Raw genomic sequence first — 15535 nt, 5'->3', positions numbered from 1 at the left:
CTCTGTCTAAGCCTTCCAATCTTACTGATTCCACTGGTTTGGCATGGACTAGGTGCAATAACATGGTTCTCTTGTGGCTTTTGAATGCTGTCTCCAAGGAGATTGCCACTAGCATCATTTACATTGATGATGCATTTGACATGTGGAACAATCTTCCAGATAGTTTTTCTCAGGACAATGGGCCACGTATTTTTCAGCTCCAGAAGGTTATTTTCTCTCTGTCACAGGAAAATAGCTCTGTGAGTTCTTATTTTACTGCTATGAAAGGTTTATGGGATGACCTGGGAAATCATCAACCAATTCCTACATGCATGTGTGGAGCCTTGAAGACTATCATGTCTTATCATCATCAAATGCATGTTTACCAATTCCTAATGGGATTGAGTGAGAGTTATTTACATGTTCGAGGTCAGATTCTACTGATTGATCCACTTCCTTCTATTGACAAGGTTTTCTCACTTGTTGTTCAAGAGGAGAGGCAACGCTTGATTTCTTCTTCAAGTTTCTCTTTCAATCAAAATACTACTACCTTACTTACAAAGGCTGCCCCTCCAAATCATTTTGCTGCTAATAGACCTTATCGGAATCGTAAGGATAGGCCTATATGCTCTCATTGTGGCATTCCTGGACACACTGTGGAGAAGTGTTATAGGATCCATGGTTTTCCAGTTGGTTACAAGTTTAACAAAGGAAGGAATGCTCCACATCTTGCCAATCAAGTCTCTGACTACACTCCTCAGTTGCAAATTACCTATGAACAATGTCAGCAGCTTAGGGACATGTTCAAGCCTCTAACTCCAGAACTTGAATCCTCTACCAATCAAGTTTCACTCACCAATCAGGTTTCAGCAGATCCCATTCAAGGTGAAACTTTTTCCAATCTGACAAGTGCAAGTAATTTCTCAATCACCTCTCAACTTTCTTTCCTAGATAGAAAACATTCGGTTTTTGCATCTTCTACTTTTTTAACTCAACAGAATTCATTAGCAAATTCTGTCAAAGCTCCTTGGATCATTGATATTGGAGCTACAGTTCACATGATCCGTTCTATTTCATTTTTTACCACCATCACTTCTGTTATTTCAAAAACAGTAAGGTTACCTAATGGACAACATGCATCGGTTACTCACATTGGCACAATTCAGATTTCTGAATCTTTTATATTAATTGATGTGCTTTGTATTCCCTCTTTTTCATTCAATTTGATATCTGTCAGTAAGTTGATTAAAAGCTTCCAATGTTGTTTCATTTTCTTATCAAAATTCTGCTTCATTCAGCACCTTACAGGTTGGAGAACGATTGGTGTGGGTGAAGAGGCTGGAGGTCTGTATCATTTGCTGCAAAATCCAGTTTCTGTTTTGCCTTTGAATTCTGTAAATTTCAATTCCAGTTCTTCCAAGTTTAATAATGCAGTAACTAGTTTGGCATCTCCTAGTTTCTTTGTTGAATCTGTAAATGCTAGTTTGTGGCATTTCATATTAGGTCATCCTTCCGATCTACCTTTAAAGATGCTTTCCCCTGTAATTCGTCAGATTCTTCATGAATCAAATAAACATTGCAGCATTTGTCCTTTGGCTAAGCAACACAAATTATCTTTTTCTCATAGTACATCTGTTTCTAAACAACCTTTTGATTTAATTTATTGTGTCATTTGGGGTCCCTTTTCTATGAAATCTATTAGTGGATCTTCATTTTTTATTTTTTTTTTAACTATTGTTGATGATCACACAAGATTTACTTGGATCCATCTATTGCAACATAAGTCTCAAACCAGAAACCATATTCACACTTTCTTTAATATGGTTGAAACTCAATTCAATTTTAAAATCAAATCTTTAAGATCAGATAATGGTGTTGAGTTCAACATGAGTGATTTTTATGCATTAAAAGGTGTTCTTCATCAACTTAGTTGTGTAGAAACACTACAACAAAACTCAATTGTTGAACGAAAACACCAACATATTTTGAATGTAGCAAGATCTCTTAGATTTCAATCACACTTGTCTTCAAAATTTTGGGGAGATTGTGTTCTTATTGCAGTACATCTAATCAATAGGATTCCTACTTCAGTTCTGCATAATAAATCTCCTTATCAAGTCTTATTCAAATCAATTCCTTCTTATTCCCATTTAAGAGTATTTTGCTGTCTTTGTTATGCAAACACTCTTCTTAGAAACAGACACAAATTTGATCCTAGAGCTAGACCTTGTATATTTCTTAGATATCCATATGACATTAAAGGTTACAAGCTTTATGATTTAACTCTTAAATCTGTGTTTGTATCAAGAGATGTTATTTTCCATGAAACCATCTTTCCTCATCCAATCAAATATCCTGCTTCAAAATTGCCTTTTACTGATTCAATTATTCCTTTACCCATTCATGATCATAGTTTACCTGAATCAATAGCCAGTTTTTCAAATCCTATGATTTCAATTTCATCCCCAAATTATTTCGAGTCTAGTACTTCTACTTCAAATTTATTTCCTAGTACACTGAATTGTAATTTAGATCAAATTCTTGATGTTATACCATCTACTTCTGATTCTGCAAGTCCACATTTAGAAATTCCACATCAGCAACTTAGAAAGTCTGTAGGTATTCCTTATGATTTATCTTCAGTTCTTTCATATAACAAGCCTTCTTCCATTCAAAAACTTTTTAGTCTCTTTGTTTCTGTTATTGTTGAACCAAAGTCATATAATCAAGCTGTCAAGTTTGAGGAATGGCGTGAGGCTATGGATAATGAGATCAAGTCTCTTGAACTCAATAATACTTGGACAGTGGTTGATCTCCCTACTTCAAAGCAAGCTATTGGATGCAAGTGGGTTTACAAGGTGAAATTAAAGTCTGATGGGACTTTAGGGAGGTGTAAAGCAAGATTGGTGGCAAAGGGTTACAACCAATGTGAGGGATTAGATTATTATGAAACATTTTCTCCTGCGGCTAAACTCACAACAGTGAGAACTCTTTTGGTAGTTGCAGTTGCAAAGAAATGGCATCTTCACCAATTGGATGTGAATAATGCCTTCATGGGAACCTTGATGAAGAGGTCTACATGTCATTATCTCCTGGTTTTTTTTAAAAGAGGGAGTCCAAGGTATGTAAGCTCAACAAATCACTTGATGGTCTAAAGCAAGCTTCCCGGCAGTGGTTTGCAAAGTTTTCTTCTGCTTTGATTGAGTTTGGATTTGTTCAATCTAAAGCTGATTATACCTTGTTCACTAGAACTTTAGAGGGTTCATTTATTGCATTACTGGTATATGCAGATGATATAGTAATTGCAAGTGATAATCCAGTTGAGGTTTCAAAGTTTATTAAAGTGCTTAATGATAGGTTTAAGCTCAAAGATCTTGGACAGTTGAAATATTTTCTTGGTTTGGAAATAGCTCGAAGTGAGCTTGGTATCTCTGATTGTCAGACAAAGTATGCTTTGGAGATTCTTGAAGATACTGGTATGCTGGCCTCAAAACCTGCAAAATTCCCAATGGAACCTAATGTGAAGTTCTCTAAGGATTCTGGTCCTATCTTAGATGATCCTACTTCCTACAGACGGCTTGTTGGTAGATTACTCTATCTCACCATCACAAGACCTGATATTTCATTTGCTGTTCAAGTTCTCAGTCAGTTTATAGGCAAGCCTAGAGTTCCTCATTTGGAAGCAACTAATAAAGTACAAAGATACATCAAAGCATCCCCAGCTCAAGGGTTGTTCTTTCCAGTTAATTCTAGTTTACAAATAAAGGCATTTGGTGACTCAAACTGGGCTGGTTGCTCCAATACAAGAAGGTCTGTGATAGGGTATTGTATTTTTCTTGATAATTCCTTAATTTCTTGGAAATCAAAGAAACATACGACAGTTTCCAGGTCCTCTACAGAGGATGAGTACAGGGCCATGGCATCTACTTGTTGTGAGGTTGTGTGGCTTAGAACTCTTCTCCAAGACTTACAAGTTTCTCCTCAAACTGCCCTCCTGTACTGTGACAATAAAGCTACTTTCCATATAGCAGCTAACGCTGTCTTTCATGAGCGTACAAAACATATTGACATTGATTGCCATGTTTTACAAGAAAAGCTTCACCGAAACCACCCCCATGGCCAAACTGTGGCCCTTGGGGTGGTTCGGCCACCCGCAAGGGCCAAATAATAATAATAAAAAAATTATATATTTTTTTTTTATTTTATTTAAAAAAGTTAAATAATATTTTGAAGGGGTAAATACTAAATACTCCCTAGGGTTTTACTTAATTGTTTTTTTTCCCCTAGGGTTTATTTTTTATCACAGGAGGTCCTTCAGGTTTTGACAAAAGACCAAATTCGTTTTCCCGTCCATTAACTGTTAGTTGACCAAACAGAACTCCACGTGGACCAATTAAAAGCTGACACCTAGCTTAAGTTCCACGTCATCAATGATGACTGTATAGTAAAATGCCACCTAATTAAAAAATAAATAAACGGATACAAATTTTAAACGCTGGCCTTTATTTATTAAAAGGGTTTAGCAAACAATTAGATTGATTAAGGGTTCAACATAAAACAACTAAATCAACATAAAATCCTCGACGAACCCTAGCAGATGATCAACCCAACACCACCCCGGCGTCCTCCCCAGTCTCCAGCGTCCTCCCTACTTTCCGGTGTCCTACGGCTATTCCACGAACCCCAAATCCCCGACGAACCCCAACTCCACAGTCTGACCAACAAACTCATCTTCTCTGATAGACCCACCATTCTTCCACGACCAAACCATCGCACCAACCTTCTTCGACGAATCCCACTCTCCAGCAACAGACCCAACGCCCATATCTTCTCTGATAGACCCTAAGCCCCTTCTTCCACAATCCGAGAAACCCGATCTCGTCAAACTCAGACTTGTACACCAAGGCATCAAGTCAGATGTACGCCTCGAAACGAAAGGATGTTTCCCGCAGCATTGAGAAGGTTTGTTCTACAAAAAATCTGCACCTTGATTTTTCTTTATGAATTTTACGAAAAATGAGCACCAATTTTATGAATTTTCATTTTTTTTTTGCATTGTTTTTTTTTCGTTTATTATTATTTTTATTATTATTATTATTTATGTAATTTAAGGTTGCTTTATTTCTAGTATTTTAAGTCAGTGTTATTGCTTGAATTTTAAGTCAGTTCTATTTTTTGTATTTGTAGTCAGTTTTATTTTGATGTGCAAACGAATTCATCAAATGGATCTTAGTTAGTAGGCTGTAGTGAGATGTCTTTTGTATATTATTGCAATTTACCTGAACCTTTGAAGACTTCAATGACTGGGGACAACCCTGGCAGACGATTCTGGGGTTGTGCCACCTACAATTCGAGTGTAAGGAATCTTGTTTCCACTGCAAATCCATTTTGAATGTTGGCTTTGGATTCCGTTTGTTGAATGGGCACTGATAGGGGCTGTTTAACATTCAAGTTTGCGTGCAATTGGTTGTTTAAAATTTGTGTGAGTTGTTTGATGTTAACATTCAACTTACTTTTGTTTATCATCAGTGTGAGCAAAATTTGGTGCATGTGGTTAAGGAAAATTTGGTGCATGTGTTGCTATAATTTTGATATCATTTATTGTGAAAAAGTTCAGGATGTAACTAGTTCATCCTTGTAGATTGTATGCTTTGTTTGCCTTTGACATGATTGACTTTTATTCAGAGGAATGCCGCCTGCAGATTTTTCAAATGGCACAACAAACCAAGTTGTAAGAGGGGTATGGCGGTTCTATCTGCTTTGTTGGAGAAGCTTCGAGAACTGGAGGATGACAAAGACAGTTGCATAGCAACGGTTGAAGATCTATTGAATGAAAATGACCACTACCTGACAAGGGTAAAGCAAATCCAGAATGAAGGTGTCATACATATAGAAAAGATTCTAGTGCTGGAGAAGGAAAATGCCATATTTAGAGCTAGAGAGAAATTTCTTATGTATGCTTTGTTTTTGTCATGGTGCATGATGTTGTTGGTTGTTTGTGTCGCACTTATGCAATGAATTTTATGTAATGTTGTATCTTTTTAACTGATGTAAACTAATTATGTACCCCTACTTATGAATTGTAAACTTGGTTTTTCTGAAATTGTCATGTTGTTGTAAACTAATTTTGCTGTCATTTTGCTGGGAAGTAGTTAGCATCAAGTTTTTTTATCTCAAAGAGAAGGCATGGATTCTCTGAATAGGTGATTCTAACTTTTCATTTACAGAAGGTTGATTACAATTTTCCTAAGATTCAAAATGAAATAACTACATGCATAGATTCTTTAGATGATATTTGACATGCAAAATACATCCATCCCAAACAACTCCAACAAAAACTATCCAAAATACAGACATCCAATGTACATACATCAAAAATACGTACATCCAAAATACATCTAGAATGAAGTCAAAATATTGGATCCACTATCCAAACATCAAAAAGCATCTGCAAACCCAATAATCTATTGAGTTGCCCTATACTGTCCTAAACGTGATCGTGCTTTGAACTATTCTCCCGCTTGTGATCCTCCAATCTGAAAGACATGAACATCCATATCGACAATAGACATTAAAAACTAAATACATACTTAATTCAATACTCACCCCTACTGGTTGGCTAATTGGGCCTATGTCGTCGACAGTGGTGGTGGGTTCTCCTGCCGCTTGTGATTCTCCCCGCTACACCATATGAACAAACAATGTCATAAATACACGCTCACTATTTAAATAAAGACAACATTAATACTTTGATAATTCTGTTCAAATAATTAACCTTAATTTCATTGTTTGGCTTTGCCTTCACAACCTTTTTAGGCCAAATCTTCTTGTTTGGATTGACTGGTTCGCGGCAACTCCTAGCACTGTGACCCATTTGACCACAATTTCCACAACATACACCATACTCCTTACGAGTCACCTTTGTCGTTTCAATATGCTCATTTTTATCCTCTCCTCTTCTTCTCACCTTTCTAGGCCTTCCTCTTTTTTTTTTTGGTATAAGGGGTAGTATAGGTTCCACATCATGATCAATAGGCTACTCTTTGTAAGCTGATGGTATTGGATATATATCGGGGGCATATGACGTCCTAAAAGTATCCATTGAATACTACTCACTAACATACTACTCATGGGCTTCCCTATGTACATAAATTGCACACATTGCATGGGGGCATGGAATACCATTGAGTTGCCGTCTACCACAACCACATGTTCTTCTCCCTAGATCAACAATCCTCCTAGGCTCATGACTATGGTCGACCTCAAACTAATGTAGTTTCTTGACTCCTTTTTGTTTCTCTCCAATTTTTTTCACAATCTTAAGGCAAATCAAATTTTTTGAAGTTTCTGCTCCAGCCCTTTTTTTATTGAACCTGGCCATTAGTTGCCACCTTATTAATTCCATGCATCCCAAGATAGGCTTATCTTTTGCCTCAAGGATCCGCGAATTAAAATACTCGGCAGTATTGTTCATTAATATATCAATGCAACTATAATGACTAAATGCATGCCTTGACCATGTTCTTGGATCAATCTTGCTAATGTAATTGAATGCATCTTCATTCATACCTCTAATGACCGACAGGTAGTGTTTGAATTGCAACTCATTAGCTGCCCGAGCTGCACCATCCAAAGCATCTTTGTATGCCTTTTCCTTGAACCCTTGTCTCTTAAAGTTTGCATGCAAGTGCCTCGATAGAATCATTGCTCCAGACCAGGCATCAAATCCTCTATGGCATTGAGCAATCCCTGATTACCAATACAAAATAAAACATGTTAATTGTTAATCAAACAAAATATAAACAATACATAATATTCAACTTATTTATACTTTTTGTCAATTAGACAAGAATGACAAAGTGTGTACTCACGGATTGCCAATATCTTCCAATAAACAGCTCAGAAACCATGTTCATGTATGCTGATCTTCACACTCACATACGGCATATGCTAGTGGATAAATGTCATCATTTGCATCCCTCGCAACGGTTGCATGCAGTTGCCTACCAAACTCGCTCTTCAAGAAGCAAGCATCGACACAAATCATCGGTCTACACGCCTCCAAGAAGCCCCTCTTGCAGGTTGCCCATGACACATACAATCGTTGGAAGAATATGCCATCCCGTTGTATATAAGCTGATGTGCCAAGATTCCACTTCCTTAATGCATTTGCATACTCTCGCACATATTTATATTGATCACCTTTTTTCCTTATCAAAATATCCAATGCCATCTTCTTTGCTTGGTGACAAGACAACAAAGTCATATCAACATTGTAATCCTTTCTGATCATTTTCTTCAATGCAATTGCTCTAAAACTCGGTTCGTCCCGAAAGATGCCAAATATCGGTTTGCAGCCCACTTGATTGACGCCTTCTTGTTGTAGTAGCGAGTCCCACAATTGTGCTCTTTAATGTAACTCTTGATTTGGAAACAATCTCTCTTATATTACCATGATGCATGTATTCTCCATCCACAAGTTCTTTTGCAAATGGCAGTAATTCTTGTTTTCTCATTGCGCAGGTAGGTGTAGTCAAAAGAATTTTGAATAGCAAAAATTTGCAATGCATCCTTAAACTGGCGGGGGTCAACAAACTCTTGCCCAATATACAGTTCTACTATCTCTTTCAAGTCAGCCTTTGGCATCCAATGAAGATACTTCCTCCTAACACATCTTGGTGACCCTTCACTCACATCATCACTATCTATGCTCGAGATGCCACCATCACTATTGTCATCATGTTCATCTGGCTCGTTTGAAATATCCCTAACATTCTTTGATGTCTCTGTTTCATACCACGACTAAAACCATTTCGTTGTCTCCTCCTTAGTTTGACGAATATGTGCTTCATCATTTTCTAAGAAAATGTCATCTTCCTCACCATCTGTTACTTTAAAGTCACTCAAGTCGGACATATGCTCTCCCCCCTTAGTGTGAATTCATTTTTTAGGCCTACTTCTTCGTTTTGCAGCCTACACATGTTCTTGTGGAGGCTCTTCTACAGGCTCTTTTGCATAAACTTCAGCAAGTAAATGAGAAATCATCATCACTGGAGACTTGACTTGAATTGGAACTTCTATAGAATCAGTCACAAATACATGCAATCTATTTGTCTTCCCATTAGCCAATTGTTTGAGTATATTCAAGATGTCATTGTCGGTAGTAAATCTACGTATGCCAATATCATTGGTTTCATGGTCAAACTTGTAGTACAACATCAACCTTGGTATGTCCTCATAGTTGTACTCCAAGTAATCCTCCAATATGTTTATTATATCCCAATAACATAGCCTGTCTGCATCCAAACCTTCTATCGTCATCACATCACCTCCTACATATTTCAAATCCAGTTCACTAAAAGATCCATGATGGTGAATGAAAATATCAACAATAGATCAAGCAATTTCTGTACATTGGCAACAAACGGGTATTTTAGCCATTCCAGTAACTGGACTCTTACGTACAAGTTAAACCCTCAGAACCCTAAAACAGTAAATTCAACATTCAATATAATACAAACAAGAAAAAAAAAAAAAAAAAAAACTTTATGTTGTTCAGTCTACCACAAAAGGTGCTAACACATGCATGCAGTAGGCCCATTGAATAAATTACTCATAAAATTTGTTAGGCAAAATTCCAAAATTCAAGATAATACAAACAATAATAAAAAACTTTACATGTAGAAAACAACAAAAGTTCTTAACACATGCAGTATGACTACTGAATAAAGTATTTCTTAACAGAACACACATTGAATAAAGTAGCCATAAAAGTTGAATATCAATCAATGTGTCCACCAACCAAACAACAATCCAAAAAAGTATTTATTGTTAAATAACCCCAAAACAACAATCCAATAAGACGTGCAGTAGAGGCCCTACCAACAATTTAAATACATGTGTAGTTGTTCACTATTTAACTGGAAACCAGTAAAAGCAACCCAAAATAACATACCACGAGTTAAGGTATGCAGATGGGCTCGTTGGTCTATCACCGGAGAGTGGGGTTCGTTGGAGAAGGTTGGTGTGATGGTTGGGCCCTGAAAGAACGGTGGGTTTGTCGGAGAAGATGAGTTCGTCGGTCAGACTGGGGAGTTGGGGTTCGTCGGGGATTTGGGGATCCTGGTCTGATAAAAGGAATTTCATGTTTGATGGGCTTTGAGATTCGTGCCTACCCTTGGATTTTTTTTTGCTGTTACCGCTCTTAAATGCAAGTATTCGTTGGCAGCCTTGAAATTTCGAAGTGACGATTGCGCATCCCTTCAAAGACCCTTTTCAAAAGTGTATTGCCTTTGTCCATCTTTTCTTTTTACCTCTGAATCTCTGTCTTTTGCTCAGAACTAGATTCTCTCTAGTTCATTTGAACTCGAAATATAATTAAAACATCCAGTTAATTATATTTGAAAGATATTTTTGTCTTTTTACTTTTTAAGGAGACAAAATATCCATCAAATATAATTAACTAGATATTCTCCAATTCAAATGAACGGGAGAGGATCTTAATTCATTCCGCCCATATCTTTAGACTTTAGCTCGCTTATGCTATCACCTTCATGAGTCTTTCCACTTTTTACTTTGTCCAAGTTGTGACCGTTATTTTAGAAATTAGGCACCCTAGGAATTGAAGGACCGTAGTTTCTCTAGCTGAGATATATCAACATATGAATTTGGATACTCTAAAGCCTTGAATGGACTTTAGAAATATGTTCTTGTAGGATTCCTAAATATAGGATCTTTGTAAATTCTTCAGAAAAGATTTCTCCCGTTAGGGTGGAAATCCGGTGAAGAATAAGAGTGTTTAGAATGCAGAAAAACCAAGAGAAAACTTAAACAAAGATTTCACGTGAAAAATAGAATAATAAATATGTATTCTCATGGGACTCTATTTATAGAGTCTTAATACAACTCTTGGTCAAGAGTTACCACTCTTGACCTGCTACCTCCAGAGGAAGTAATTTTACTTTTCTGTAAAATCTACATGATCTAGTGTGGTGATAACCACACTAATAATAGTGTGATCATCCTTTATACCATCATCTCCCACTTGATCATACTATTATAATTAGTATTGAAACCTTAGTTGTACATGTTTATTTTTAGTATCACAAAAAACATGTCAACTCCTTATCTACCATATAATCTAGGCAATTAACATTAATTATCCATAGTTAAGAATACAGTTCTTACTCAATACTATAATTAATGATTTTTTTTTATTACATAATAACCATATGTAAATTGAATTGAAAATTTTTATTCAATTTCTTATCTCCAAGGTTACCCTATTTGAGATAAATAGTTATACTCTTAGTATACCAAAAAAAAAAATGCATACCATCATTCATTCAGACGTCCCTGAATCCTTTTGATTATGCTATTTTTACCATGTAGCCTTTTCATAAATTTTCCTTAATCCCATTTTTGCTACATGCTCTCTAAATTTATCTAAAGTTAACCCTTTGGTCATGGGATCAGCTACCATCTCTGTTGAAGGAATAAATTCTACTTTCACTTCACCTCTCTCCACTATATCTTGAATATAGTGATAATTTATGTCAATGTGTTTGCCTTTGGAACTTTGCGTTTCACTTTTTATTAAAGAGATGGCAGACTTATTATCACAAAATACATTGACAGGCCCATCTTGCATTCCAAGATTTAAACTTTTAATGAAACGTTTAATCCAAACAGCGTTGCTTACCGCTGTGTTGTATGATACATATTCAGCTTCCATTGTGGATTTTGCAACACAATTTTGTTTCTTACTTAACCAAGAACCAGCTGTTCCCCCAAGTAAGAATATATAACCGCTTGTAGATTTTCTGTCATCTACATCTCCTGCAAAAACTGCGTCAGTGTATCCTGCAATGTTAAGATCTTCTAATCCAAAACATAAACCCATGTTTTTAGTTCTTTGCAGATACCTAAATATTCTTTTAACTGCTTGCCAATGCTCTTTTTCAGGATTGGATTGATATCTACTAACCAATCCTACAGTATGACAAATATCAGGTCTTGTGCTTGTCATAGCATACATAAGACTGCCCACAGCTTGATCATAGGGGACAGTTTTCATTTCCAAAATTTATGTTTGGTCTCGAGGACACATTGTTTTGCTCAAATGTTGACCTTTTGAAACAGGTGTATTTAGAGGTTTACATTTATCCATATTAAACCTTCTAAGACCTTTTCTATATATTTCTCTTGATCTAAGTATAATAATTTCGAGGTCCTATTCCTTGAAATTTTTATTCCCAAGACATAAGTTGCTTCACCCATGTCTTTCATTTCAACCTTAGATGCTAAGAAATTCTTTGTATTTTGAATCATTTTCGAGCAATTTTCAGTTCATAATATGTCATCTACATATAGTGATAATATAGTCAACTTATCATTGTCATAATGTATGTAAACACAATGATCTAGTGGACTTACCTCGAAATCGATTTCCATGATGGCCTTATGAAATTTTAAGTACCATTGTCTTGAAGATTGCTTTAGCCCGTACAGTGACCTCTTCAATTTATAAACTTTTTCTTCATGTCCATTCACATTGAATCCTTCAGGTTGAACCATATAGATGTCTTCTTTTAATTCTCCGTTAAGAAATGCTGTTTTTGCATCTAATTGGTGCAATTTTAAATCCATTTTAGCTACTATGGACATGATTATTCTTACTAAGGTAAATTTTGCTACGGGCAAATAAGTATCAACAAAGTCCACACTCGGTTGTTGAGTGAATCCTTTGGCTACCAACCTCGCCTTGTATTTATCAAGACTTCCATCTGCTTTGAATTTCTTCTTCAGTACCCATTTACATCCAATAGCTTTTCTTTGCTATGGCAAATCTGTGAGTCCCCAGACATGATTTTTGTTGATGGAGTCTAGTTCATCATTCATTGCATCTATCCATTTGTCTGCATCATCACATTTCACAGCTTCTTTGTAATTGGAAGGATCATCTTGAAGATTTATGTCATCTATACTTTGTACATAATGATCTTTAAGTATGACAGATGGTCGTCTTTGTCTTTTAACTCTCCCACTGTTTTCATGATTAGGGATATTGAGATCCAATCTCCTTTTACTCCCACTGTCCTGGAAATTTTTAATGTCTTCATGTGCAAATTCTTCATCTTCTAATAGACTGCTATCTTTCATAGGAGCGATATGATTTGAATTTTCTTGTGTAGATTGTTCATCTTCTAACAGTCTGATATCTTCTATAGGATTTATTTGATTTGAATTTTCAAGAAAAACAGCATCTCTGCTTTCTATTAATCCTTTTTCAGAATGGTAGAATCGATATCCACTACCATTCTCAACATATCCTATGAACTTGCATTCCCATGTTTTATCTTTTAATTTATCCCTTAAAGGTTTTGGGATAAGTACATGGGCTTTGCATCCCCATACTTTTATATTTTCTAAGTTGGGTTTCAGACCTGTCCAGATTTCATAAGGGGTTAAAGGTTTAGATTTTGTCTTAACCCTGTTGAGTATATAAGCTGTTGTGGATTAGGCTTCTCCCCAAAAAATGGATAGACAAGTCAGCGAATGCCATCAATGACCTTGTCATTTCCATTAAAGTTCTATTTCTTTATTCTGCAATACCATTTTGTTGAGGCTTATATGGCATTGTGTACAAATGTTTTATACCATTCTCTTTGCAGAAAGTATCCATAGCTTCATATTCACCACCCCTATCATTATTCAAGGTTTTGATAGATCTTCCTAATTGTTTTTCTACCTCTAATTTGAATTCTTTGAATTTATCAATAGCTTCAAATTTATTTTTGATGAGGTAGATATATCCATACCTTGAATAATCATCGATGAAGGTAATAAAGTATTCCATTCCTCTATGTGTCTTAGCTCTAAATGGTCCGCAAATATCTGAGTGAATTACTTCTAATAATTCTGATGATTTCCAGTGTTTAGAAAAAGACTTGTTAGTCATTTTTCCTTTAATACATGATTCACATATATTAAAATCTCCAGAATTAATATGAGGTAGTAATCCACTTTTGCTCATTCTTATCAATTTATTTATGTTAATATGGCCTATTCTTAAATGCCATAGATAAGAACTACTTTCAGACACATGTGAATAATGTGAAATGGAAACTTTATTATCAACTTTAATGGAATACATATTATCAACTCTTGTACCCTTTACAGATGTGTTTCCTTTCCTAATATAGACCTTCCCAGATTTAAATTTTATCCCGTATCCCTTGTTATCTAATATAGGAACTGATATTAGATTTCTCTGGATACTAGGAACATACAAAACATCATGTAAGACAATAACTGAACCTTTGACAGATATCTTACACTTTCCTTCTCCTAACACGTCACTATATGTGTTGTTGCCCATGTAAACTTTGTGCTCTCCAACAGCTTTCTCTTTGAAGTCCACAAAAAATTCCCTCTTATTTGTGATGTGTCTGGTTGCTGCTGAATCTATCCACCATGAGCTAGAAGTTGGTTTTGCCATCAATGCTTCAGTGATTGTCATTGCAATCTCCTTCTGTGGTTTAACACCATGGAGTTTTGGACAATTCTTTTTAAAGTGTCCAACTTTTTCACATTTGAAACATGCTCCTTTAGCTTTGATTTTACTGTTTGGCTTACTCTTCCATTTTCTTTTGAATTTTGGTGGCTTGATTCTGAATGTAGGAGGAGTTCGAACAGTCTGATTTGAGTTTTGAGCCATCATCAAATTGCTAGATGTTCTTTCTCGCCTTCTTCTCTTCATTCTCTCTTCTTCAAGTACTAGTATCACTGGTAAAGAAATCATGGAGGCTTCTTTTCCACTAAGTGTTAAAGAAGTTACCACATGTTCCCATGATAAAGGAAGGCCGTTAAGTATAGTGATGACCTGCATTTTGTCTAATACAGGATGACCAACATTTGCAAGCTCTTTTGCTAGTAATTCCATTTGGTTAACAAATTCCCCTACATAGTCATTGTCATTCATATATGTACAGTTGTATTTGTCTAATAGCAACTGTACATGTGTATCAGATCTTGAGTCGTACTTTGCTTCCAGAGCTTCCATCATTTCTTTAACAGACTCATGACTTTCGAATAGAAGAATGATATTATCTTTCATGGTGTGGAGAAGGGTTGCTCTCGCCATTAAGTCGGCTTCTATCCATTTCTCATGCTTCTGTTTGGCTTCGCTGTCATTTAGGTAAGCTGGATCGGGCTTCATAGATGTAAGGGTATACTGTGTTTTGTCATGTGTGAGTACATAAGTTATGTCTCATTTCTACATTCTAAAATCCATTCCATTAAGACTCTCCAGTCTAGAGGAATCAATGCTACTTTTAATAGCCATTGTTAGAAAGTAAATTTAATAACACAATAATAATGATAATAATATTTATTATTTTTCAATACAATTTTTACAATTGTCTGAATAACTATACTAATTATTACAAGCTAAATAATTTGTCTGTGATTCTAATTATTATTACAAACTAGTATTGTCTGTAAAATTAAAAATAAGAACAATAAATAATAATAACAACTTCAGCTCAATAATCTT

The 15535-nt window shown here is 35.7% G+C and overlaps 1 protein-coding gene across 1 annotated transcript; it reads left to right on the top strand.

The window, feature by feature from the left end:
* The first annotated feature begins 62 nt into the window (after nucleotides 1-62).
* Nucleotides 63-5997, top strand: LOC148583152 (uncharacterized). Its single transcript, XM_088511587.1, has 5 exons — nucleotides 63-894; nucleotides 1288-1461; nucleotides 2242-3100; nucleotides 3229-4018; nucleotides 5665-5997. The coding sequence occupies exons 1-5, from the start codon at nucleotides 63-65 to the stop codon at nucleotides 5995-5997; spliced, it is 2988 nt and encodes a 995-aa protein (XP_088367713.1).
* Nucleotides 5998-15535: the final 9538 nt, after the last annotated feature.

This window comes from Corylus avellana, chromosome 11 (assembly GCF_965113065.1).
Source record: "Corylus avellana chromosome 11, dhCorAvel1.hap1.2, whole genome shotgun sequence".
Classification (NCBI taxonomy): domain Eukaryota; kingdom Viridiplantae; phylum Streptophyta; class Magnoliopsida; order Fagales; family Betulaceae; genus Corylus; species Corylus avellana.
This window is presented reverse-complemented; position numbering and strand designations above follow the sequence as displayed.

Coding starts and splice junctions, on each gene's coding strand:
- LOC148583152 (XM_088511587.1), top strand. CDS start 63: ATGGTTCTCTTGTGGCTTTTGAATGCTGTCTCCAAGGAGATTGCCACT. Junction 1,462..2,241: donor TGTTGAATCTGTAAATGCTA/GTTTGTGGCATT, acceptor ATGACATTAAAG/GTTACAAGCTTTATGATTTA. Junction 3,101..3,228: donor TTTAAAAGAGGGAGTCCAAG/GTATGTAAGCTC, acceptor CTTGTTCACTAG/AACTTTAGAGGGTTCATTTA.